At 41.6% G+C, this 26,788-nt stretch overlaps 1 protein-coding gene across 4 annotated transcripts; it reads right to left on the bottom strand.

Annotated features, from left to right (window-relative positions):
* Positions 1-927: 927 nt before the first annotated feature.
* On the bottom strand, positions 928-26,788 carry SEPTIN3 (septin 3). Of its 4 annotated transcripts, none has more exons than XM_081957408.1 (10): positions 26,726-26,788; positions 14,821-15,012; positions 12,367-12,495; positions 10,207-10,288; positions 8,294-8,431; positions 7,087-7,204; positions 6,877-6,972; positions 5,735-5,834; positions 4,296-4,347; positions 928-3,673 (listed from the first exon to the last, which is right to left on the bottom strand). In XM_081957408.1, exons 2-10 carry the CDS (start codon positions 14,981-14,983, stop codon positions 3,538-3,540), a joined length of 1,014 nt encoding a protein of 337 aa, XP_081813534.1. In that variant the 5' UTR covers positions 14,984-15,012; positions 26,726-26,788; the 3' UTR covers positions 928-3,537. The 4 variants fall into 4 exon arrangements, with proteins under 4 accessions (XP_081813534.1, XP_081813531.1, XP_081813532.1 ...); XM_081957405.1 differs by lacking the exon at positions 26,726-26,788 and adding an exon at positions 19,374-19,684; XM_081957406.1 differs by lacking the exon at positions 26,726-26,788 and adding an exon at positions 19,374-19,684 and having other exon boundaries at positions 5,735-5,831.

Here is a 26,788-nt window from a genome sequence, read left to right as displayed (position 1 = left end):
CATTTTTTCTCTTGCAGTCATTAATTTGTCATGGCTTTGACCATAGTTTTCAGAACATCATGCAATTATATCTTGCAATGTTATGGAAAGGTTGAAAATCACCCTTTCACAAAAACCTGCTCAGGATCAGACAATCATATTCATTTCAGCTAAGACTTAAGCTACATTTAATTCGGAATATTCATAACCTACAAGCAAACTAGCCTTTCAATGGTTAAACTAAGCTAAAGAAGCAAGTAATTCTGCACAGAAATGAATGAAAGGCCTGCCTCCTTCTCATGCAAATGTGTTTCACTGACTAGGCCTTTGTTATAAAACAAATCTTACGAAGAGTATCATTTATGCAAATTCATATAAATTCATAGTATTATGGCAATGTGAAATAGAAAAATTGTCTACTTTAACTATTTGTCAGAACTAGAAGGAGTTAGGAGTCTTCCTAGTATATAATAAAAGTATTAATCAATTTAATCCTTCAGTCTCCACTGCTGATGATTACACGGACACATCCAAGTTATTTTCTAGGCAATAATTCAGAAGTCGTTTGCCTTTGCCTTCTTCCAGGGTATCCAGGAAAAAAGGACATCCTTGGGAATTTCAGTAAGTTTCCCATCCAAATATTAATTTATGTAATTATATATTAAATATCAACAGGGTCATAGTCTGCTTAGCTTTTTGGGACTAGCCAAGTTTCCTATGTGTAATATATTGTGGTATAAAGCAGCACTCAACAGATTTACCAAAAATGTAGCGAGGATTCAATTCTCTCTCTCTCTCTCTCTCTCTCTCTCTCTCTCTCTCTCTCTCTCTCTCTCTCTCCCTCCCTCCCTCCCTCCCTCCCTCCCTCCCTCCCTCCCTCCCTCTCTCCCTCTCTCTTTCCCTCTCTCCCTCCCAGCCCCTCCCCTCACACACACACACCTCATTTTTATGTTTGAGTGATTGCTTCAAATATTATTTGGGTTAATATTTCATATTAAGCCAGTTTGAGTAACTGTAAGTAATAAGCAATAATAGGTTAGGATCCCACAAACTGCAACATCACAAACTATGTTACAGTCTAGAATGGCTATTGAAATAAATCCAAAGTTATAACAAACATTTTCTTACAAACAATTAGTATGGTCTCACAAGGTTTTATGGAGAGTCCAAACAACTACGTCTGCTAAGGCTTGGAATCTTGAAGGATTCCAAATACACTTTTTTTTTCTTTTTTGACTTAATGGAAGAGGATTAAATTCCATTGGACTAAACCAGACTATGAAATCAAAAAATATCTGAAAAGAAGGCATTGACAAACCATTTCTATACTATTTTTAAAAAAAGTAAAGTACATTACTCTTAACTCAGAGGAGACTTGACATTTATCCAAGCTAGAAACAAATAATCAAAAGACTTATTCTTTGATTAAGTTTGTTAATTTAAGTAGTTATTATATACAGCATAGTTATGCATACTGCAAAAAAAAATCCTGTATATTGTATTTTGTAGAACTCAATATGTGGCAGTTAATTTTTCCAGGTTGCTATAACCAAAAATCTACTTGGAAGGACTGAAAACATTTTATGGATGAATTTACAGACAACTTTTCTGTATTGTGATGACCTCTTCTGCCCCATTCTTGATCAGATTTTAATCATTTGTTTATTCAAGAATAATTTTCAGTGGATTTCTGCTATTGTGGCCCCAATTCAATAAAATATCCTCCCTAGGGAGATTTTTAATGCATGGAATGTTAGTTTTACTGATTAAACTTTGATTCTTAATTTAGTGTTTGGTGATTAAGAATTGTTTGAATTAAGCAATAAATTATATAACACCAGCTACAAATTTTATTCCATTTTTAATATTTCTGTGATATATTTTATGATAGGGAAAGGCCATAACTCCATAACAGAACAGACACTCTTCATGTAAAGAATTCTGGGTTCAATCCTTGTCTTCTTCAGGATTGGATGGGAAGAATTGCTGCTTCAACACCTAGGAAGCCACTGTCAAATAAGACAAATCATACAGAACTGGATGGGACAGTCATAAGATTCAGCTGAAAGCAGCTTCTTTTGTTTTCTGTATTGTTTAATGTTTTTGTTAGCTAATTGTCCACTATGGAGAACTCCATAGAAGGAACATTTGACTTTGATAGGCATATTTAAAAATGAAAGAGGTCTATTCCCCCCCCCCAAAAAAAAGTGGGGTTACAATGGTTTATAATCATGATATTTTGGGAAACAGCATGAAACAGCAAACCTGTATGGGCTCTGTATGTGGCAGTGAAATTCTGATCCTCACAAGTCACTTCTGTTTTCTGTGCAGTTCACAGCGTTTGAACATATAATCTAGTTACCCGCTTTTGCTTAAAAAAAGAGAACAAAGTAGAAATTCTAAGGATTAGATTACTTTGGCCAAATTCCGTATTTGGAAATCAGCAGTACAATTTGCAGTTAAATGAAAGCTGACTGCCTCTAGGCAAACTTACAAGGCTCCGAGTCAGAATTAGAATGCCACATTTTAGGATGAAAGAAGGATGTGCCTTAAATATCCTCCTGTCTTAGTATGGAACAGCTACAGCATTTTCCCCATAGCCTGTGGGTTAGAGGGCAAAAAGGCACACTTGGAAATGTTGCATTGTTTCCTTTCCAGCTGCCTCAGACACCTAGAGGAATTGTTCCATTACTTGAATGTCAAAACTTCATTAGGGGAAGGTCTGACAATACCACGTGCCAGATTTTGGGGAATGGACAGTATGTGTGTATGAATCAATAATGGTGATTTAAGGAATATTGTGGTACCGTTAAAATGTTATTTCCCCTGTCCTAAGAAAACAATATTTCCAGATTAGCTTTTATTTATCTATAATAGTTTGCCTCCTATGATAATGAGAAAGAAATAGGTAAAAACCCTGACATTGTTATCTACACTTGCTTATTAATTCTAACTAAACACATTTACTTCGCAACTAATTCCTCCCACTGATTTCATTACACTTACTATTACAGAAGTGCCTGTAATATCCCAGCCTCAGTCTAACTTTAACATTTCCACATTGAGAAGTGAATTTATAACACAAACCATCAACCACAATGTAAAGTATCCAGACCTGGAAAGCTTGCATCCAAAGTATGTTTTCAGTACACTGCTTACAGCAAATTGATCTCATTTCCTACCAACCCTTGGAGGACCTTCAGATGCTCTCACAGTTTGCGTCACGTCCAGGATTTTTTTACATTTCCCACAATCAGGATGCACAACTGAGTACTGGAAAACAATGGAAGACTAGAATTTCGTGTACAAAATTAATAAAAATAATAATGATGGACAAAAATGCCAAATCCAGTCTAAACATCTGACTGATTGTGCAACCAACCATAACAAGATAAGGACATATAGGGAAAGTGGGAAACCCATATCCATGTTCTTTCCCCCATGCACTCATGAAGGATATTCCATATGCTTGTAAGAGAGGCCTGAATTCAAATAAAAAGATAGAATGAAAGAAATAGTTAATATGCTTCTGAAAGAACAGATAACAATATTGATCATTCACAAATTGCTTTCATGATTTTCTTCTGTCTCTACGGTCACTGGGGGGAGTCCTCCATTGTCATTCAGTCGTTTCGCCCTGTAAGTTTCATAGTGGATGTTGTGAGTGACTTCTTTTAGGTCTTGAAGGTGGGTCCTGAAGAACAAGTGAAAAAAAGGTGAAAGAAGACAAAAAGTGTATCCTGTTACAACACAGAAATACAAGAGCACATACGTTCCTATTCAGTTATTTATTTAATATGGCAAATGGTCAAAATTATCCAACAATATTAGCTTTTATATTTACCTTGTTTAAAAGACTATTTTCCTGCATGTTCATCTTTCAGGATTGTCATGATTGATAAATTTCTGTAACCCTTTTTAGAACTGTAACCACAACTGTGACATTATCACATCTTGTGGCAGAACATTTCTTAAGTGTCTATTATTTGAAGAAGTATTTTATTTGTTCTAAATTATTTGTCCTATACTGTACTCATGAAAAATCTAGCCAGCCTAACTAAACAATAGGGAGCAACTGAGAAAAAAGGAATATTTACACCTCTCCTTTTTCTTACTTCATTTGTTCCCATTTTATGCAACCTGGGAGGAGATTAGAAAGTTCTTTGTTGGAAATATAGCCTCTGAAGTATGATAGGTCATTTTAACTATTTGAAATTACTAATGCTATAGTATGGCAATAGCTTATTTAATTTTTTCTGTTTATTTCAGTAAATTATTCCAGTTGAATAGGCAATACATTTAAAAGTCATTCTCACCTAATGACAAAATCTCGTAGTAGAGCAAATTCACAATGGTTGAGATTTTCCACTGTAAATAAAGGAAATTACAATTATCATAATTTAGATAAGAATACAGTAATAGAATCACAAAAACTAAATGGAAATCTTGAAGGCCAATCCTTGCCTGAAGCAGCACTAATGTAAGAGGATATCTTGCCATTCTTAGGTCTTTCACATTATCTGAATGGTAGTGGATTCCATAAAACATTTCACAAGAATTCCTTAGAAGGAATGGCAGAACCTGGGGGTAGAGTTAAGGAATCTTTTCAAACTAGAATTATTACATAGCCACAAGCAAACTAAATTCAACCTCCCCCCTCCCCCAGTGCTTTTGATTTTTACCTAACTCTAACCAGGTGCTGACTGTTATTTGATAAGATTCTTATGCATAGGTTTTTAGCAATATATCAGCTTACTTGAATCTTCTCAAGTGACCTGGTCTTTCATGCCTGTCAGGATTGGATCTAAAACAAAAATACCCCTTCCTAGACTAGGGGAAAAATGCATTTCCTAAGAACTTCTGTGTATAGAGGCTTATGCCCCCAGGTTTATAAAAAACGTTTTCTGATGATTGGGGGAACCACCTGAATAATATGGACTGCTGTGCAAAAGGCTCCAAAAATATCCAGAAAGCAAGTGAAAGCAAGAGGAGCAGAGATTTATGAGGAGAAATTTGCGCTCACTTGCCTCTTACCACATTCTTTTCTCACTCGTTCTTTTAACAACTCTTATTTATTAACAATTATTTTATGTCAATTCAGTTACATGGTTTTAAAAGATTTATAAACCGTAACATGTGAACGCAAAGTAAAAATTCACTCAGCCTAAAAAGTTAACATATCAGAAATTACAATCAACATTAGTTCTCTAGTAAATCATGGTGTCATATATCATCCAAATAAAAAAGTAATCTATTCAGGTACCAGTCCTCTTTTTGTGTCCTAATTCAGACTCAAAGAGTCACATTTTTAAAAGCTTCCCGAGTGTTAGAATTTATCATCTATTATCCTTCCTAGTGCTTAAAACATTTAAAAGTTAATATCAAGCTTTTATTCATTAACTGAGATTTTCCTTGTATATTTAAAATTAAAAACTGATCTTTTTCCTGCTTACTCCCCCTCCCCCCCATTTTTTACAGAAAATTCACCCTTGAAAAATACTGCTGTATTTTCCTATTTCATGATTCAGTATTTCAGGTAAGCATCCGTCAATGTATTCATCCAAATCATGACTATCTAATGAATGCGGTTTAATAAGTTGTGGAAGATAATGTACATGTTGTAGGTCATTGATTTTTTGTGAAAAATCTTCACAAAAAAAATGCAACTGGTACCATTTTCAGACTGGCTGCTACCATTCGTTTTTGCATTATAGTGGCATCTAAATAAGAAATTACAGAATAATCATGCATGTACCTTCAATGACTCCCCAAGGTGTTTTTCTCCCTAAGACTCTTTTCCCATTCACTTGATACTCTTTGTCACTGCCCACCACAGCAAATGGCATACTTTCCTGCTGAAAATACACATAGAAATTAAGTTGCTTCTTTCCAGTATAACGAAGGATGATTTTATTATTTGTTTGTTTGTTTGTTTGTATCCCACCTTTATTATTTTTACAAATAACATATCCACCCTCCTATTTTCCTAACAAGAACAACCCTGTGAGGTGTCTTGGGCCAAGAGAGAGAGTGACTGGCCCAAAATCACCCAGCTGGCTTTCATGACTAAGTCGAGATTTGGCTCTTTCCATTTCATCTTTGTATCACATGTATCTTTATAGCAGTGGTGGGTTCCAGATCCCGTTGCCACCGATACGGTGGCGACGGGGCCCAGCGCCCTCCACATGAATGCGTGCGGCACACACATGCATCTTACCATCCAGCAACGCCTCCACAAGCCTCCACAACACTCCAGCTGCTCGGCGGAGCGTTGCACAGGCGCTGTACGCACCATACGTATGCGTGGAAGCGCAGAAGGGTTTAAAGACAGGTAAGAAGTGCAGGCGGATGGGTGGGCCCTCCGGAGTACCGTACCGGAACGGTACCTGGTGCTTCGGGCAGGCTCTGGTATGCCCATACAGGGGCGTACCGCCTGCAACCCACCACTGCTTTATAGAATAATATGTGTATACGAACTGTCATTGCTAGTTTCTCTCTCTGTACAGTATATCTATACATAGTACCTGCAATGTATAATGGAAGATACATTTGAATACTAATGATTCCTTTAAGCATCTTAAGAAATAAAACGGCAGCACATAAATATGTCTAAACTAACAATAATTAAATAAGTTTGTAAAAATGTATTTTAAAAAATTATACTCCCTCACTAAATGCATGCATTTCAAATATATGTAAGGATAAAAAATCCTTACATTCCAACTTTGGATTCAGTCTCTAAAAGCTACTTATGATCTAATTTTAATCTCTAGTAGAAATAATAGTTTATAAAAATCTAAAGTTTATATCTTCTCAAAAACTACAAAAACCCCTTATGTAAGGTTAAAACCTTAGAACCTACTAAAAAAAGGTCAACTGGGATTATAAATGTCGCACCCTGATTTTGTCATTCTCTGCTTTGTCTTCAAGGTCTTCATCAAACTCTTTCTGGGGATAAAATTCAATTCCATTGACTTCTAGTTCCTTACGGACCTGGTTAAAAAAAAAAATTCAGACCGAAAAGTTAATCATATAGCATTTCTAACCCAATCCAGAAAAATATCTGGATTGTGTGGTTTGCTAGGTGCTTTCCCAAGGGAGACTCACCCTCTGTTTGAACTCAATCTTTTCTTCCAGAGTCATGGTGTCTGCCTTGGCAATAACTGGAATAATATTTACCATTTTGCTCAAATGTTTCATAAATTCCATATCCAAAGGTCGCAAACTGCAGGAAAAAAGATGATTAGACAATTATGAAGAAAGGCATCTTAATAATTTAATAATAATTAATAAAAGTAATTCCTCTAATTTATTCAGTTCCAGTTTGGAAGGTGGGGGATAAGATATAGGAAACTACCATGTTTACCCCAAAATAAGACAGAGTCTTATTTTCTTTTGACCCCAAAATAAGCGCTTGGCCTTATTTTCAGGGTGGACTTATTATTTTTTAAGTGCAGGAGGCGGTAAGCGTGGTCACCCCATGGCTGCTGCTGTATTTAAATATTTTTGGGGAGGGCTTATTTTAGCGCATGTGCTCAAAAGCCCAATTGGTCTTATTATCCAGGGAAGTCTTATTTTAGGGGAAACAGGGTAGCTTATCTATGACTTCAGACCATTTCTTATTAATTTATGGGCATCAAGAACACACTATGATTGGCAGAGAAAGAAAAATAAATAAATTCTAAGCATAAAAGCTTCAAGGAATTGAAAATAAGCAAGAGAAAACCTCAGGCACCTTGAGGTAAAGTGCTAAATATGATTACGTAAGTGCCTGTTTTGCCAAGTACAATTCTTGTTGGCAATCGTAACTGATAGCAGTTACTAAAGACTACAGATAGAGCTGGTAAAATAATTTCATCTGTGTGATCACACATATTAATACATTTATACATATTAAATATCTAGAAACACTGTGTTTGCCTACAGTACACTTGAATTTTGAAATGTTCATATATGAACCAGCCTTAAAAAATATTCTGTCCTGGAAAATTGCACATTATAATTATAATGAATAGGAATAGCTCTTCTAGCTCTTCATATGCATAATTAAGTATAGAGATGCAACATATCTCAAGCATGGATTTTACTTCGACTGAAGGTTACTTCTTTCTTTTTTTGACCTTTGGAAGAAATATTACCTAGATTTTGCTGACCTAGAAGACTTAGCTGGCTGTGAATGTTACAGGGGTAATTTATTCTTGCATCCTGTCAGTCCCAAGAGAGTATTTTTTTTCTCCATTAATAAAACCTATCAGTGACAGTTTCCCCCCTCCTCATCTTATGGACCAGCCCCAGAACTAGGAGAAATACATACGAGTGGCCTGTGGGAGAGATAAAGTAGAGGCAACAGTGGACTCTTGTATCTGGGATTCGTTTCTTTCTGGCAATATTCACCTCTTCCTTCAGGAATTTCTCATATTGCTCATTGATGTATTTTTCAATGGGCTCCCAGCTAAGCAAGCAGAAGAGAAGAAGCAGATAGACAATCTTTCATTTCATATTCTGACGGGCGCTAATAGGTTTTGGAGAGGAAACAAACCACAGGCAATTTTATAAGACCAAAACGATTTTGGCAAGGTCCATTTTATAGCCTAATAATCTGACATTCTGATTTAATTAATATTACAAAATGAAATTGGGATAATATGATTTCAGATTTAGATTTTAGAATCTCTGTATTTTGTAATGTGTCACCAGATTTGCCCAATTATAACAAATTACTGAGGTACTTTATATATCATGTATGGAACAGAATATAGTAGATCATGCTTTATGAGCAACAAAACAAAACAAATAATGTAGCATGAAAAGTAGTTGGATAATTTTATAGGTCATGGAATAAATATCTATTTGAAATTGCTAAAAGGGCTAAAATGTACTAATGCTAAATTTGTTTTCCGTATGTTCTCTGAAATTATTTGTGATATTTTCATGTATGTTAAAATGGAAATTCAAAATTGCTTTAATAGCTTGAGGCTCTGGAGTAACACACGTTTTTCATATTGAACTAGGGTCCTTTATGCAGCATGTCCAATTGATCATTTAGCAATGCAGTAAGCATAATGATGCTTATTTGGTAGAACTTTTCCTCAAAAATACTAATAGTCTCTAAGTCACTTCAACTTTAAAATATAACAGTTTCCCAACTGCTCTTTATATTGGCACCATAGTAATCCACACTGAAGGGATTTATAATTCCACTAGTGCAACCACAAATTAACCTACTGTAATCAGTAAATCAGTTGTTAAAAATAGTTTACCAGTATGAAATTACAGATAGTCCTTGACTTACAACCACAATTGGGACTGGACTTGATTTTATGTCCATTTTACTGTGGTTCTTAAATAAAACAGGGTCATTAAGCAAATCTGGCTCCTCCATTTAGTCAGCTGGGAAGGTTGCAAATCATGATTGTGTCCACAAGATGCCACAACCACTGTAAATGCCAGCTGGTTGCCAAGTGCCTGAATTGTAATCATGTGACTGCAGGGGAGGTGCAACCAGTGGTGGGATTCAGCCAGTTTGCACCTATTCGGGAAAACAGGTTGTTAACTTTCTAAGCAGTTCAGAGAACCGGCTGCTGGAAGAAATCTCATTTTGTTTTTTTCCACTTTACAGGGTTAATCCTGTAAGGAAGGCAGGAAGGAAACATTCTGGTGTTGTTTCTAGCCTAATCTTTATTGCCCTGCTTACAGAAACGGCTTCTCCGGTTAATTGTAATAGCTAAGGCAAAGCGCCTATCGACGTGAGTGACATTGAATTGGCCACGCCCACCATCACATGACCACCGAGCCCCACCTACCCAGCTGGTCATTAGAGCAGAGAACTGGTTATTAAATTATTTGAATCCCACCACTGGGTGCAACAGTTGTAACTTTGAGGATAGGTGGTAAATCACTTTTTCGGAAAGCATCATATCTTTGAACCATTGTTAAATGAACACTCATAGGTCAAGGACTATCTGTGTTAAAACTTTCCTATTGGCATTTGTTTAGTAAATGTCATCATATCATCAAGACTATAGTTTGGAGTAATTTGGAGTACAAGGCAGATACTATATTTCTATATGCTATTTCTGAAAATATTTGTGTCTGTCTGTGCCTACTAATCAAAATTTGCAAGTGAGAATTCTACTATATTTAAAGCCTACCCACTTCTCTACTTAGATAAGGAGGAAAAGAAAGTTGGATTGAAACAGAAAATCAGTGAAAAATGAAAATACATACCAATTTTCATTGTTGATCTGGTCACCAAATCCAGGAGTGTCAATAACCGTCAGCTTCATTTTGACACCACATTCTTCAATAACTGGGGGAGGGGGGGAATGTTGCTGTTACTCATTTTTAAAATCTATCTCTCTCCCTCTCTCTCCCTCCCTCCCTCTCACTTTTATTTATCTACATACGGACAGTCTATTTATTCACAACCATAGTATGTATAAAATTGTATGCAGCTAGGCAAACCCTCCCATACATACACACACAATAACAATCAGTTGATTTCCAAGATAATATTGAGGGACCAATTTCAGTTTTTTGATATATTCAGGTAGGATTATGCTTGAATAATACTGTATGTTCCCGAATATGTCCTGCAAGGGTGGGTGGAATAAGTAACAGGGATGGTATACTAGACTGGACCAACTTTTCAGAGATGTATAAATGAGGTCTTTCAGATATATTAGCGCTTCCAAAGCTTCTATAAACCTGGCCTAATTTTCCATTATGGCCTGGACCAGTGGTGGAGAACCTTTTCGGCACTGAGTGCCCAAACCAGAACGCCTGCTAGAGAGCTGGAAACTTGAAGACCAGCTTGCCTCCAGAAGTTGTGAATGCCCCAACACTGGAAGTCTTTAAGAAGATGTTGGATAGCCATTTGTCTGAAACGGTATAGGGTTTCCTGCCTAGGCAGGGGGTTGGATTAGAAGACCTCCAAGATCCCTTCCAACTCTGCTATTGTATTGTATTGTATTGTATTGTATTGTATTGTATTGTATTGTATTGTATTGTATTGTATTGTATTGTATTGATTGTGTGTGCTGGAGCCCCAGAAACCTGAAGACCAGCTGGCCGGTGTGCATGCCAGTGCCAGCCACCTGATCTTCTGGTTTCCGGCATGCACATGCGCGCCAGCCAGCTGATCTTCACATATGCCGGAAACCCGAAGACCAGGTGGTTGGTGTGTGCATGTACACTGGTCAGCTGGTCTTTGGGTTTCCAGGGCTCCGGCATGCAGGAAGATCAGCTGGCTGGCATGCATGCGCGCGCCAGAAACCAGAAGAGCAGCTGACAACGGTGCACGTGCCCACAAAGAGGGCTCTCTGTGCCACCACTGGCATGCTTGCCGTCGAGGTTTCCTAGTATATAATAATTACACCATTGTGATTAATGTATAGTGTAGGCACTTGCACAAATGAAACAATGGTGTGTCAGTAACTGACATACAACATTTTGTATAGAATAACAGAAAATTTAGTGATGATAATAGAGCACAAAAGGCAGATATAGAATATATTTTAAGATGGTAAAGTTTTGCATATACTGCATATACTCTTTACAGAAGCAGCCATACACATTCAAACCTGTGACTACAGAATGGAATCAAATGTAATATACTCATCTGTGTTACTTAAGAAATGGGAGCAAAGAGGGGAGGCCAGTATCACAGTGTCTCTGTCCCTTACATTATTATATTTCCTTTATGCCAATAACACAGGAAGTATGGTTGTTTTACTTAGAGTTTCATGTCATAGGTAATTGAGCAAGGAAAGTGAGTGCAGTAAGGTCTCCTTTTGTCAAGTAGGTGGGCTGCTTTTCACATTTTAAAATTCTGTCATTGCATATCTACCCCAGGAAAACTACTGTTTTGTCTCTCAGATTACCAGCCAATTTTGAATCTATTTAGCCTGGCATTTGCCCTGTAACTGGCCCTTCATCTATTGCAGGGGTGTCCAAACTTGGGAACTTTAAGACTTGTGGACTTCAACTCCCAGAATTCCCCAGCCAGCATGGCTGGCTGGGGAATTCTGGGAGTTGAAGTCCACAAGTCTTAAAGTTCCCAAGTTTGGACACCCCTGATCTATTGTTACAACTATTCTATATATTTTTTTGAAATACAGAAATAATCATTTAAAAAAAATTAGCTGAGCGCCTCACCCTCTAGAACTGGGATAGCATAACAAATTCTTTCAACTTCGTGTCATTCTCCTGGGAGACAGAGCCCAAGTTACTGGATAAAGAAAAGGCAAAGAGTTCTATTTCAGTCCCTTCTTTTGAAAGCCCTGCTGCTCTGACCCTAATTCCTTTTGTAGACAATAAAGAAACGGCTTAAAAGCCCGGCACAATAAGCCACAGATTATTTGCCTACAAGGAAGGACTGGCTTTTACCATGCCCAATAGCCTTGATCTCCACAGTCTTGGGAATCTTCTCCTCACGGTTCCAGCCTGAAGACTTCCTGCTTACTTGGGATTTGAACAGGGTGTTTACAAGTGTTGATTTTCCAAGTCCACTTTGGCCTAGAGGAAATGACATACAAACAATACAAAATTAGTATTTGGCTAGTATAAATTGCTACTGCATTATTTTTTTTGTTTATTACCAGCTGACCAGGTGGGGCCCGGGTTGGGGGGGGGCGCAGGGCGAAATGGGAGGCAGTGGCCAAGCGGGTGGGAAAGCAGCGGGAGAGCGGGCAGGTGTCTGAGACTGGCATGGCTTCCAATGCTCCATCCGGCATGGGCAGTGGTGGCGAGCGGTAAGGAAAGTGAGTCCTGGGCCGGCATCCCTGCCTCTTTCCTCCGAGAACCACAATGGCGGGAAAAGCAAGGCTTCTTTGCCAGCCTCCCAGCTAGCAAAACAGAAATGTTCACCGGTTCTGTGGGCGTGGCTAGGTGGGATGGGCATGCGACTGAGTGGGTGTGGGCGTGAGTGACCCACCTAGCCACGCCCACAGAATCGGTAGTAAAAAAAATTGAAACCCTCCTCTGTTACACTCCTCACTTAAGTTACTGGCCAACTGGATATTTTAACCATTAGTCAGATTTTGACCAACTACCTGTCTGAAATACATGAAAACAATAACTTGATTATCAACCCTAAGAACGCAAAAGGGTGCATAATCCAGACAGCCTGTTGTATGGCAGGACCTCTGTTTAACTGTCGCAGGAAACTCTGAATGGTAAACTGCTAGTGAAAAAGGACCATTGGGTAGATTTAAAACACAATAAACAAACACTGGCAGCTTTTCCCAACTTGGTACCTTCCTGTCATGTTGGAATCAGAGCTGCTGTTGCCCATGCCTGGCTATGGAGTTTGAGAGCTGTAAAGCTCATTTGCACATCCTCCTTGCCTGATGTGAGCATGCTTCCCCATCCCTCCCCCACCGCTTTTTCTTGATGACAGAAGCAGGTAAATTTGTCCAAGCAGTTCAAGTCCACTGTGAAGGTAACTGTACCACAAAAACTGTGTTTTCTTTACGCCTCTACAAGTGGATTTGAACTGTCCATCTGTAGGACAACATTTCACTGTAGGCCAGGGGTGTCCAAACTTGGGAACTTTAAGACTTGTGGACTTCAACTCCCAGAATTCCCCAGCCAGCCATGCTGGCTGGGGAATTCTGGGAGTTGAAGTCCACAAGTCCACAAGTCTTAAAAGTTCCCAAGTTTGGACACCCCTGCTGTAGGCAAATACTTCTGCTCCAGTTGGCTACTGTGCATTTCGATGGGACGACCTTTTTCCTGCTCACTGATACCCATGTCCGTGTTAGCCTGGCTGCAAGGCTGCCCCCTAGTCTGAAAGGATTTTCATTGATGGACAGGTAAAATGTTGGACTGCTTAATGAATGGACCCAAAGGCTGGAGTGGTATGAAACAGTGGGTTGTTTTTTTTTTTACAATTTCCTTTAATCAGGTGAAGTTGACAAACGTTCTGCCATGTTCTTCTTCTTGCATAAATGTCAGGAAGAACAGTAAAACTGAACTCATCTTGTGCTGGATGAGAAAATGTCAAGCACAAGAAGGAATAAATGGAGGCAGCTCAGATAAAAGCAGGGGTGGGCTGCAGCCGGTTCACAGGGGTTCTGGAAAACCTCTAGCTTAGAAACTGCCCAGTTTGGAGAACCCGCAAACCCCTCCGCTAGTTGGCCCTACCCACCCCACCCACCCCTCCCCTCCCCAGAGTCTCCACATGGCCCATTTGGGATGCCAGGTAAGTACAGGGCCCGCACAGAGGCTCAGGTGAAAAACGGCCCTCCCGGAAGTTCTGGAAGGCCTCCGGAGCCCAGGGGGGGACATTTTTGCCCCCCTGGAGGCTCAAGGAAAGCCTCTGGAGCCCGGGGAGGGCAAAAACGCCCCCCTCCGCCATGGTGCAGGAGGACAACTAGGCCACGCCCCCATGGCCATGCCCACCCAGCAACTGGGCAGAGAACCTGTTGCTAAAGTTTTTGAAGCCCACCCCTGGATAAGAGCCACATTATCTTTAAACCCCTCCCCAAAGTAAAAGTTGTTTGCTTTTCTGGCATGAGTACCTAGGGTAGGGGGGAAGCAAGGGAGTATCAATCAGGATCTGTGATTAAACTGTCATGTGGAAGCAGCCATAGCGTCAACTTGTTTGAGGAGATTTATCCAGGCAGAGGCTGGTTTAAGCTTGGTTACTGACTGCCATAAGAGGCAATGCTAGGTCAAAAGAAAGAACTGTTTAGGATGAGATATCTGTTTGGTAGGGCAGCAATTGGGAGCAGAAGTAGAACCTCAAGGAAATAGTCGTGCTTGAGGGAAAGGCAACCTCAAAGAGAGTACCCAGATGAAGTCTCTCCTACCCCAAGCCTGTGTACCAATCTTTCCTACCTACAACCATGATGTTGAAGTCAAATCCGGTTTTCATGGTCTTCTTCCGCATTTGCTCTATGATAGTGTCAATCCCAATGTAACCCAGTAGGTTGGAATTCATACTGACAGGTTTCATTGGTACTACGGGCTTTGGCCGTGGCTCTGGTACCAGTTCAGACATAACTGCTTCAGGCTTGGTATCTGCTGAACCTACAAATGAAAGGAAAATAAAAATTAAATTATGTGACAGAAGCAGGTTGAATATAATAAGCCCTGGTTCCTGGGGTTGATATTCCTCACCAGTTTGCCCTGTCTTGAGTAGGGATATTTTGCAGGAACACATGACATGTGTTAATACCACTTTATAATGCCTTGGTAAGGCCACACTTGGAATACTGCATTCAGTTCTGGTCGCCACAATGTAAAAAAAGATGTGGAGACTCTAGAAAGAGTGCAGAGAAGAGCAACAAAGATGATTAGGGGACTGGAGACTAAAACATATGAAGAACGGTTGCAGGAACTGGGTATGTTTAGCTTAAGAGAAAGAAGGACTAGGGGAGACATGATAGCATTGTTCCAATATCTCAGGGGTTGCCACAAAGAAGAGGGAGTCAAACTATTCTCCAAGGCACCTGAGGGTAGAACAAGAAGCAATGGGTGGAAACTAATCAAGGAGAGAAGCAACTTAGAACTGAGGGGAAATTTCCTGACAGTTAGAACAATTAATCAGTGGAATAGCTTGCCTCCAGAAGTTGTGAATGCCCCAACACTGGAAGTCTTTAAGAAGATGTTGGATAGCCATTTGTCTGGAACGGTATAGGGTTTCCTGCCTAGGCAGGGGGTTGGACTAGAAGACCTCCAAGGTTCCTTCCAACTCTACTATTGTATTGTATTGTATTGTATTGCATTGCATTGCATTGCATTGCATTGCATTGCATTGCATTGCATTGCATTGCATTGCATTGCATTGCATTGCATTGTATTGTATTGTATTGTATTGTATTAACATTGCCCTCTGCCTGAACCAGGTCATCAGAAAGGCAACTTCCACCTGTCTTTTTTTCTGCTGTACATTAACTGCCAGTTCAAATGGCGCTGTTCAGTTCACCTATTGAATTTGACTTCACTGTGGGGGCTCTTTTCATGTCCCCATTAAGTTGCCCACTGAAGTGGTATTCATCCATCTACTTGTAGTTACCTGCTTTTGAACTGCTGGGTTGGCAGGAACTGGAATGAATGACTGGAGCTCAAACTGCCATACGTCAGTAACGGGGTCTCAAACACAAACCTGCCAATCATCAGACCAGTGTCTTAACCACATGAGCCACCATGTTCCACCACCACCACCACCACCACCACCACCACCACCACCACTACTACTGCTACTACTGCTACTACTACTATTCTACTAAACATAGTTCTTTGGATTGATCAGATATCTGTACTTGATTCCCTTGGATTGCTTGGATTAAAATGGCCATGCTATTTCCCAATTTATTATTACTTGCTTGGAGTTATGCGACTTGCAGGCCAATGTATCTGAGAGACTGAAAAAGATCCAAAACATTATCTAAGCTTAGTTTATCATTCATTGACAGGAATATTCCTCCTCTGAATAATTCTTTTTCCTATTATTTTCAACTGCTGTTTCCACTGAATCTCCAGCCCTGCTTCAATAAACAGGTAATGTTGTTTAAGACTTATGTCAGACTTTACTTTTCTATAGAAAAGAATCTGCAGATGTGGGAGCCTAATTGAGCAAGCCAAACAGAACTGGCAATTTTTAAAATCATTTCTCAATCTCAGTTTGTGATATACAGTAATTTGTGTGTTACTAGATAACTTTTTTTCATCATTTTTTAACAAGAACACCAAGAGTACCCATAGGGTAGGGAGTGATGGGGCAGGATCAAAAAATTGATGGCAGCTCCAGTTAACCATACTGATAGTCATGGCGCTGTCTTGCTTGCTTTCTCCCCCTGTCATCACAGCTTAGTTCTTGGAAGTACACCATGTCATATGCTTGTCTTGCATAGGCATAATACATTTACATATTTGTCTTCAGAACAAAATATTTATTCAGTTCAGTTTCTCCAAACCCTTGGAAGTCACACAGTGGCAGGGTACGTAGAGTTGTTGCCAAACTTAAATAAGTCTCCGTCTGTCTGTCTGTCTGTCTGTCTGTCTGTCTGTCTGTCTGTCTGTCTGTCTACCTACCTACCTACCTACCTACCTACCTACATCTATCTATCTATCTATCTATCTATCTATCTATCTATCTATCTATCTATCTATCTATCTATCTATCTATCATCTATCTATCTATCTATCATCTATCTATCTATCTATCTATCTATCTATCTATCTATCTATCTATCTATCTATCATCTCTCTCTCTCCCTCCCTCCCTACTGACCTACCTACCATCTATCTATAACATCTACCATCTCACACATACATGAAAAGCATTCTTCTCTCCACTTAGCTTTTGCCTGAGTAGCTCCAGAAGATAGAGCATAGACAATATGCTATTTTTCTTGAAGTGTGTAGTAATCTTCACATATAGGAACTCAAAAAGAAATTGAACATATCCTAGGCAGCAAGCTTTTGATACTTAGATTATTCTCTTATGATTTTCTAATTGTCAATCTTTAAAAACTATCATAGGCAATTAAAGAGTCACAAGTTTTCCAAAAGTGCTTCCAACTGCTCCCACTACTACCAATCAGTGGTGTGTTAACCATTAAGCAGACTAAGCATGTGCCTGGGGCACCAGGCTCAAAGGGGGCACCACAAAGTTGAGAAAGAAAGAAAAACAAATGAAGATTTGTACAGTATGTACAAAGGACGGGCACCAAGATTTCTCAGTGCTTAGGGCACCAGTGAGCCTTACTCCGCCACTGCTACCAATCAAAGCATATTATGAAGTTGCTTTCTCTTTCTCCTCTTTCCCACTTCCATCTTCCAATCTCTCCTTTGTCTTCTAACTGGATACTTCATGTCAGAGGGAAGAAAGTACTCACACCAGGGTAAGCCACTTTTATTAACAGAAAGTCTAATCTAAAACAGTCCAGCGCAAGAAACCCTTCTCAAGTAGGACACAAACTCATTTTTTATAAGAGAAATGGATGAAACCAAGACTCCATTACTTCCCAAATGCTCAGGACTGGAGTTTCAAAGGTATTGGAATTTCAAAATAAATAAATAAATGGGATCCTGACCTTTGCAGAATCTTATCTATTGCGAGTAATTCCTTCACATGGCTTCTCGGGAGATCTGAATATTGACTTCTATTTTTAAATGATTAAAGAAATCACCGCACAGTCTTATTCATGCCATTGCAAAAGTAAGTCCTCTGAAACACAGTGGGCTTCACTCCCACAGATATCTATAACAGATGGCTGTCTCTGCCTTATCCTGTTCGATCTTTTGAAACTGGAGCTGATTCTGCCAACAGTTAGTCTCCTATCCTTTTTCATACTATATTGAAGCTATGTTGAAATGTAAGAAAAGACTTGTGTGTGCCATAGTTCTGTGAATACATTTTTATATACTGCAAGAAGATTGGTTCAAGTCTTTTTATTTCAGTGTAAATGGGAAAAATCCATCCATGCTAGATACTGAATGAGGTCAGAGCACTGACTAGGATCAGCTTGCTGATTAGTGTGTGATGGTTTACTGTGCTTCTGTGAAAGACAGTATTTGCCCATGATGGTGTAAATTAAAAGCATGCTTTTCCCCCCATCATATTTTAAATTACCATAAAATAACTGCAACTGCTTATTGATACTAATCATATTTCTTCAGTTTCCCTAACCTGGTGTTTTCTCCAGATATACAGTGCTACAACTTCCATCATTCCTAGCCAGAAGAACCATAATGAATGGGGAGGGTACGGAGTGTTAGTCTAACTGACTTGGACGGCTTTAGTTTTGAAAAAACTGCCTTAGTCTGACAGTTCTTTGTATTTGCTCATCTATTATCCCTCCCATTCTTTCTCCTCTGCTAATGTATGGACGTTCTGTTCCAATCCCATCACACCCCTTTTCCCCCCTTTCTTCTGATCCAGAGTCGTTTCCACTGCCCAGCCTTCTAGGTCACACCAGTCTGTCATCCACAATGACCCACCGCTCAGCCATAGACCAAAACATTTTGCCATGCTGAAGGTTCCCCATCCCCATCCCTCCATCCCTGTTCCAGGCTCGGTCCCTGAGGATTCTTATGTGGGTTCAAATGTTAGCTGCAGCTGCAAACTGGTACTCACACCCCTGGGCCAGCTGGGATGAATGCCCTCCTTCACAAAAGCCTCAGTGTTCTGATGCTCAGCAGCAGCAGGCGGCTGCTCCTGCTTCCCTCTTGATACCAGATGGAAAAGATGAACAAGAAATGAAGCGTCTCCTTTTGGCAGGCTTCCCCGGGGAGCCTTGAATTAAAGCCGTGGTCAGTCTCCATTCCAAACCCAAAAGCATGGTTGAGCTGAGAGTGCATGCAAGAGCCCAGCATCCCTTCCTGCATTTCTGAGCTCAGCCAGATCCAGAAAGAGCGTGCAAACCGCTGCAGGAACCACCTACCTTTGAACATGAATCTTTCTTTGTCTCTGGCTGTGAACCTTCGGGTGGGGTTTCTCCTGACTTTTTCCTGCCCCACAGGCACCTATGAGATTCTGGTCGTCTTTGTTTTTTCCGTAAGTGCCCGTAGCCCTCTTTTTTTCCTTCTCCAATGGATATTTCAGATAAGCAAAAGATGCTGCTGCTGCTGCTGTTACCACGATCACGTGATCTGAATATTAAACATCGCTGCAAAATCTCCCCCACACTCTGCCTCCCTCTCTTCCCAGGATCCAGAGCATTATCATTCAAGCATCTGGGAGACCTTGATTGGATTGATGTGCATTAAATTGTGCACTGGCTTCTGAAGGGAGGTGCTGCTGGGATATGAGGGATAGCAGTAGCCTGGAACATGTCCCCTCCCCATCACATATATAAATGTTTCCTTCTCTGCCTGGTCTCAACACCCTCCTTCCTTCTCTCTGTTCCCAGGCAGCATTCATATGGCTTTGTTTGCCGAGCATCTCTAGAGGCAGACACTAGTTAATGTACGAGGATCATTAACCCCTTCATCAGTCATAGCATTCACACATAAGGAAAAGAGGAAATAGATTCCACATCTACGTATTCAGGGATTTTCATCTTGGCACTTGCTTTGCATCCACTCATTGTCACAAGATGCTGGCAACAACAACAGGGAATAAGGTACTGTATGGCAAGACATGGTATATGTCAGCAATGATTTTACATGTCAACAATGATGCAGGCAGGGAGAAATCTGCTGCTGTGTCAATCTGAGTAATGCACACTGGTGTGTCTCCCTGTGTTTGTAGGCATCTACATCATGTATGTGAATTTGCACAGTTGTCATGGTAAGTATAAATGCCTTAGAAAAAAACATTTCTGTTAGATTGGGTAATGGATAGGCACACACAGGCTTAAAGGTAACAACAGCTCTTTATTAAGTACAACAAGTGAGAACAATCCAGTGAAGGTTGAGTTTGACAGCAGACCTTTTATAGCGAGCTGTCAGATCCTTCGACCAATAGGATTAAACCTCTGTTCCTGCCGGAACAGAGGACCTTGGTGGAAACCCCTGAAGTTAGAGCAAGTATCTAACACCCTCCCCTCTTGGATGGAACAATCCTACTTGTTATGTAGTCACCCAGGTAGGCGGGCTTTTGGGTAGCTCTGCCTGACCTGCGCAGTTCAGTAGGAGGGGTTTCCTTGGACAGGTCGGATGGACCTGTTTGCTTCACAGCTCCTCTTAGTGGAAGCTCCTGGAATCTTTCACAGGCTGCGGCTGGAGCTTCTAGAGCTAGTTCGCTCAGAGCTCGTTGCGGGCCTGCAACATAACCAGATAAGTTTCCCAGTACCCTCGGGCTTGAGTTGGCCATGGAAGGAGTGAGTGTTTGCTCCGTTTGGGTAGGGCTTTGGCTAACTCGTGCAGGAGTTACCTCTGGTTGTCTAAGAGTGGAGTTGGAGAGGCGGCCACAGAGTTGGTTAATATGCCTTCTCCAATTCCTACCGTCCTCGAGCTCTAGGAGGTAAGAGAGAGGGCCGGTGATGCCTATCACTGTGGCAGGAATCCATAGAGTTCCCCTGGCGTAATTATGGGTGTATACTGAATCCCCTATGCTAAATGTCAGAATCTTGCTTGTGCAGTCTGGGGGCAATGAGGCAGAATAATTGGGATGTAGCTGGTCTAAGTGGGACCTTAGCCCGCGACCCATGAGAAGTTCAGAGGGGCTTCTCCCTGTAGTGGCACTGGGTGTGATGTGCTGAATTAGCAAATAGTGGTCAACCCGGGTTTGCCAATCTCCCGGGCCCATCCTAGAGAGGGCCTCTTTTGCAGATCTCACCATTCTCTCCATCTGACCATTGGAGGCCGGATGGAATGGCGCAACCAGGGCATGGCTGATTCCCTGAGCTGCTAGGAAGGTCTCAAATTGCATGGCTGTAAATTGGGGCCCATTGTCAGAGACCAAGACGTCAGGCAGGCCATGCGTGGAGAAAAGTCTCCGTAGCACCTCGATGACCGCTTCTGCCGTAGTGGAGGTCATCAGGACTACCTCTAACCATTTCGAGTAGGCGTCCACAACTACAAGAAATGTCTGGCCGTGAACTGGGCCAGCAAAGTCAATGTGCACCCTAGACCATGGTGCTTGAGGTTGCTCCCACTCCTTAGCAGGTGCCTCTGGGGGAACTGGTCTGGACTCCTAGCACGGTGTGCAGGTATCCACCCATTCTTTGATTCCCTGTCCATGTTAGCCCACCACACGTAACTCCTATACAAAGACTTCATCCTGACAATTCCAGGATGCCCTATGTGTAAAGCCTCTAATACTGCAACGCACAGTTTGGGTGGAACAACAACTCAGTCCCCCCACAGTAAACAGCCATTTACAACTGATAACTCATTGCATTTGGCAAAATACATTTTAAAATCAGCCCCAACAGGCCCCTTGGGCCACCCAATCCACACCCAATTCAAAATTTGTTTGATGGTGGAGTCCTTTGCAAAGTGATGGGCAACGTCACTGGACAAGACAGGCCCAGTTCCAAGGCAGTCAATGAGGAGGACTGGTGTCTCGGGCGTAGGGTCAGTGAGAAATTCAGGCAGCGGGCAGCGGCTAAGAGAGTCAGCGTGCCCCAAAGTGGAGCCTGGTCGGTGGATTAGATGGTAGGATTAGGCAGCTAGGAAGATGGTCCATCTGGTCATGCGGGGTGATAATGACACTGGGGTAGGTTGGTCCCCAGCCAGTAAGCCTAACAACGGCTTGTGGTCCGTAACCAGTTCGAAGTTCTGGCCATATAGATACTCATGGAACCTCTTTACTCCAGCCACTGCAGCCAAAGCCTCACGGTCCAGCTGGCTGTAGTTCCGCTCTGCGGCAGACAAGGTCCTGGAGTAAAATGCAATAGGGGCTTCGGTTCCATTGGGCATGCGGTGGCTGAGGAAGGCGCCGACTGAACGGGGAAGTGTCGCAGGTCAGCACCAACAGCAGGGTCTGGCTGTATTGTACCAGGAAGGAGTCCGCCAACAGGAGTCGTTTTACCGCAGCAAATGCAGCAGCCTCGGCTTTGCCCCAGGACCACTTTGCGTTCTTAGCCAGGAGACTGTGTAAGGGCTCAGCAATGGTGGCTTTCTGTTTAAGAAAGATGCTGTAGAAATTAAGGCGCCTGAGGAACGCCTGCAGATCGGTTTGATTGCTAGGTGTGGGGGCGTCCTGAATTGCTTTGATTTTTTGTGTGGTTGGGTGAATCCTAGAACCATCGATTAGGTACCCTAAGAATTCAACCCTTGACACATTAATTTGGCATTTCTCTTTTTTGAGGGAGGCCTTTGTCTCTAATTCAAGCCAAAACTGTTTGTACATGTTTTAAAAGTTGCGCCTCATTTGCAGCCGATACCAAGATGTCGTCGAAATAGGGGATGATACCTGGAATCTCCTGCAAAAGCCATTCCATGACGCTTTGGGACAGTCCAGGGGTGATAGTAACTCCGAATTGCAGGTGGTGACATTTGAATGCACCCCTGTGCTTCACAATGGGTTGGGCCTCTGCCATAGCGCCATCTACAGGCAATTGTTGGTGTGCCTATGCCATGTCCAATTTAGCGAAAATTTTTCTGGGGCCTAATGAATGAAGGAGATGCTGTACAATGGGTACAGGGTAGGCGCTTTGTTGTAGTGCTTTATTTATTGTGCACTTGTAGTCCACGCAGATGCGGATAGACCCGTTGGATTTGGCAGGTGTCACTATAGGGGTCTCCCAGCATGTGTGATCGACCAGCTCTAGGATTCCCTGGCCTATGAGCTTGTCAATTTCCCTGTCAATTTTGGGCGGAGAGCAAAAGGTACTCTCCTGGGTTTTAGCCTTATTGGGGCTATGTTGGGGTCCAAACTAAAGGAAATTGGAGTCCCCACATACTTACCCAGACCGGTGCCAAAGACGTCCTCGAACACCTTAAAGATGGCTTCAGCACCATCGTCTTTCAAGGCCTTGATACCTGTCATCTCTAGGCCCAGGGCTTGGAACCAATCTATCCCTAGGAGGCTCTGCAGGTTGCCGTTGACCCCTGTCACTGGGAGTTTTCTGCTGAACTGCTTGAACTTTACCTGGAAGGTGCCTTGGCCCACGATGGGGACCCGGTTTCCCTGGTAATCGCTTAGGCGGATGTCAGGGGTGCGAAGGTGCTGCTTCTTTAGGCTAGGAATAGTTTAAGGTAGACCATGGCATGATGGTCAGTGATGACCCGGTGTCGATCTCCATCTCACATGGAGAGTCCTCAATGAGGACTGTGACCTTCAGCTTTTTGTGCCGCCTGGTGCAGACTTGGCTGGTTGACGTGTGGTAGGTGACTCTATTGTCGCCCTTTGAGCGCCATGGTGGCTTCTGCCAGGCCCCTTGGTTGGGCCTCTATTGGCGGTTTGGTGCGCTTCTAGGCTGCCAGGCAGTGGCAGGGAATTCGCTCTGGCACACCTTGGCGATGTGCCCCTTTCGCTTGCAGCGCTGGCAGGTTGTGTCACGGAAATGGCAAGCCGATCTGGCATGGTCTCCACAACTAGCACAAGGTGGGAGACATGGTTTGAATTTGCACGCCGGCTGGGCACGGCTACTGCGCATGCGGCAGCTGTCATCTTCCTCACTTTCTGAGCTCTCGGGCTCTGCAGCCTCGTGATATATGCATGTACTCTTTCGCGTGTCTTGTGGAGCGTTTTGGCGCTACAGAGTCTCAGTAGATTTGATGGCTGATTCGGACGCCCTGGCCTCATCCAGTGCGATCTGCAGAGTGAGGTTAATTTAGTGAGTAACCTCCTCTGCAGGTTAATGTCCCGCATGCCGCAAATTATGCGGCCCAGAATCAGCTCGTCCAGGTCTCGGAATTTGCAGTATGCTGCGGCCTTGCGTAATGCCACAATGTACTCATTAATTGACTCGTCCTCCTTCTGGTTTCTGATGTTAAACTCATGCCGGCAAACGTGCTTGGACAGCTTGGGCGCATAGTAGGTCCTCAGCGTCTGCTGAAGCACGGACCAGGCGACTGATTGTAGTGGTGTCAGCTCAGAGAGGTCTTTCGCCATCTCGAACACTTCCCAGCCACAGTATCTGAGGAACATGTTCTTCTTCAGAAAGGCCCATGAGGCCGTTTGCCTCAAGGAAGCAGTCAAACCATAGCATGTATGAGTTCCAGTGCTCGGTGACTGGGTCATATGGAGTTGGTGGGGTGTGCATGGCCATTTTGTGTTCAGAGGGTGTTTTGAGTTTGTCGCTCAAAAATGGCTGCTCGAAGCCGCGCTGAGCTCCGGATGTACTTGCTGGATTGCTATGCTCTTTCAGTTTGCCTAGTTGCCTTCCAATCCCACCTTCATTGCCAGTGTTAGATTGGGTAATGGATAGGTACACACAGGTTTAATGGTAGCAACAGCTCTTTATTAAGTACAACAAGTGAGAACAATCCAGTGAAGGTTGAGTCTGACAGCAGACCTTTTATAGTGAGCTGTCAGATCCTTCGACCAATAGGATTAAACCTCTGTTCCCACCGGAACAGAGGACCTTGGTGGAAACCCCTGAAGTTAGACCAAGTATCTAACAATTTCCATATCCGGCATCTATACTTACTTTGACAATATGCAGATACCTATTTGCAATGGGAAACACTGTGATCCAGGAGTAACTCTACAAACACATATAGTATATATTACTTCATGTGAAATTTATATATGTGTGAATTTCATGAGCAGGCATGACTTTATGGTAAATATGTTAACATATGTATTTGAAAATCTCACATATGATATCTGATGCCCATAGGCAAGATTTCTTAAAAAAGAAAATATTCTGGGTGCTAAAGGAAAGACTAGGAATCTGTATAACTGGACCAAAAGTCTGCACAATAATTTCCCAATCAGCTGGAATGAACCATCTTCACTGAATTCATTATTTTCTTATTTAATATTTGGAGAACAAGAGTTCAGAATGGAGATGGATCTAATTTGGAGTCAGGATTGTGGATATTATGTGCATTGGAGAGCTAAACTATAGGGAAACTGTATTCGACTACCATTTTTCCTGAAAATAACACAGGATCTTATTTTCTTTTGACCCCTGAAACAAGCATTTGGCCTTATTTTCGGGGAGGTCTTATTATTTTTTAGGTGCAGGAGGTGGTGAATGTAGTCACCTCATGGTTGCTGTCGTGTTGCAATATTTTTGGGGAGGGCTTATTTTCGGGGGAGGGCTTATTTTAGTACATGTGCTCAAAAGCCTGATTGGGCTTATTATCCAGAGAGGTCTTATTTTGGGGGAAACTGAATATTAAGTAGAGTGCATGTCAGAATGTAACAGCTTTCAGATCCAGCTGTTGGAATTCCTATCTACAATGGAAAAGAGATCACCTGGAGACTGTGATGTTGAAAAACAATTACCAGTCAGCACAATTTTCTTCAACTAGGTTCCACCAGATACCGTTTCTGACACTCCTAGCTAATGCTCTCCATATTATTTGAAAAGCCTGAAATATATGAGGAAAAGAACGAGTAGAAGAAAGCCTCCTATAGACAAGACTGAGTTAGATGGACCAACTGTTTTATATCAGGCAGATTCTACTATCTGTGCTACACTGTCTAATTTGGAAGGAGAGCAAATGTTCACAGATGTATTATGACCCTTCCTTCACTAAGCTCAGGCTCTCACAGGTGAACCAATCACTTACTGTGCTCACAGACAATTGAAGAAATATCTATTCTGCTCCTAAAGATCTCTTAGAAGCAGCTATTGTCACTTAACAGTACAGCACTATGTGACAGTACTGTCACTTCAATTGAAATGATATCAAGTAGTATAAAAGTATCAGATGAGATAAAGAACCAGCCTGATGTGATTAAATCATTGATTTGCTGCAATGTGATTAACTGTTTTGTTTGGTCTGCATATGGATTTCAATAGACTTCCTACATTTACTGAAATTCTAGAGTAGTTCAACTTATCTGGAGGGCAGAAAGTTGGTGAATGCTATTTTATACATGCTATTCATTTAATGCTTATATTTTTAAACCACTTTAGAATGCTATATTCTTATATTGTCTGTCCTTTTCTATATAGGTAGCCCTCAATTTATGACCATAATTTTGGGCTCAATTGTTGTCGTAAGTCAAGAATTACTTGTAATATGAAAAACAAAACAAAGACACAGATAACTCATGGATCTGACTTTATATTTCTGCACAGCCGGTGCTCTGAGATAATAAAACAATATTCAGCCAGAATACAGTTTCATGGAACATGCAGTTCATAGTATGCCATTATTAACTGAGAGACTACGACCATTGATTTTATATACTGTATGTACAACAATATGTAGCAGCACTTACCATTTTGGGATGTACATTCTGACTCAGTTGCATTTACCACAGAAATGGTTGTAGGATTTTTCA

This window comes from Natrix helvetica (genome assembly GCF_964273705.1).
Source record: "Natrix helvetica genome assembly, chromosome: 6".
Classification (NCBI taxonomy): domain Eukaryota; kingdom Metazoa; phylum Chordata; class Lepidosauria; order Squamata; family Natricidae; genus Natrix; species Natrix helvetica.
Note: the sequence above shows the minus strand (reverse complement) of the source record. Positions and strands in the feature narration are given on the sequence as shown.

Excerpts from the sequence above, each read along its gene's own strand:
- SEPTIN3 (XM_081957405.1), bottom strand. Across the intron at positions 7,205-8,293 it reads ATCTCTCCCACAGGCCACTC|TTTGCGACCTTTGGATATGG; the intron begins GTATGTATTTCT and ends TTTTTCCTGCAG. Across the intron at positions 6,973-7,086 it reads AGATTGAGTTCAAACAGAGG|GTCCGTAAGGAACTAGAAGT; the intron begins GTGAGTCTCCCT and ends TTTTTTAACCAG.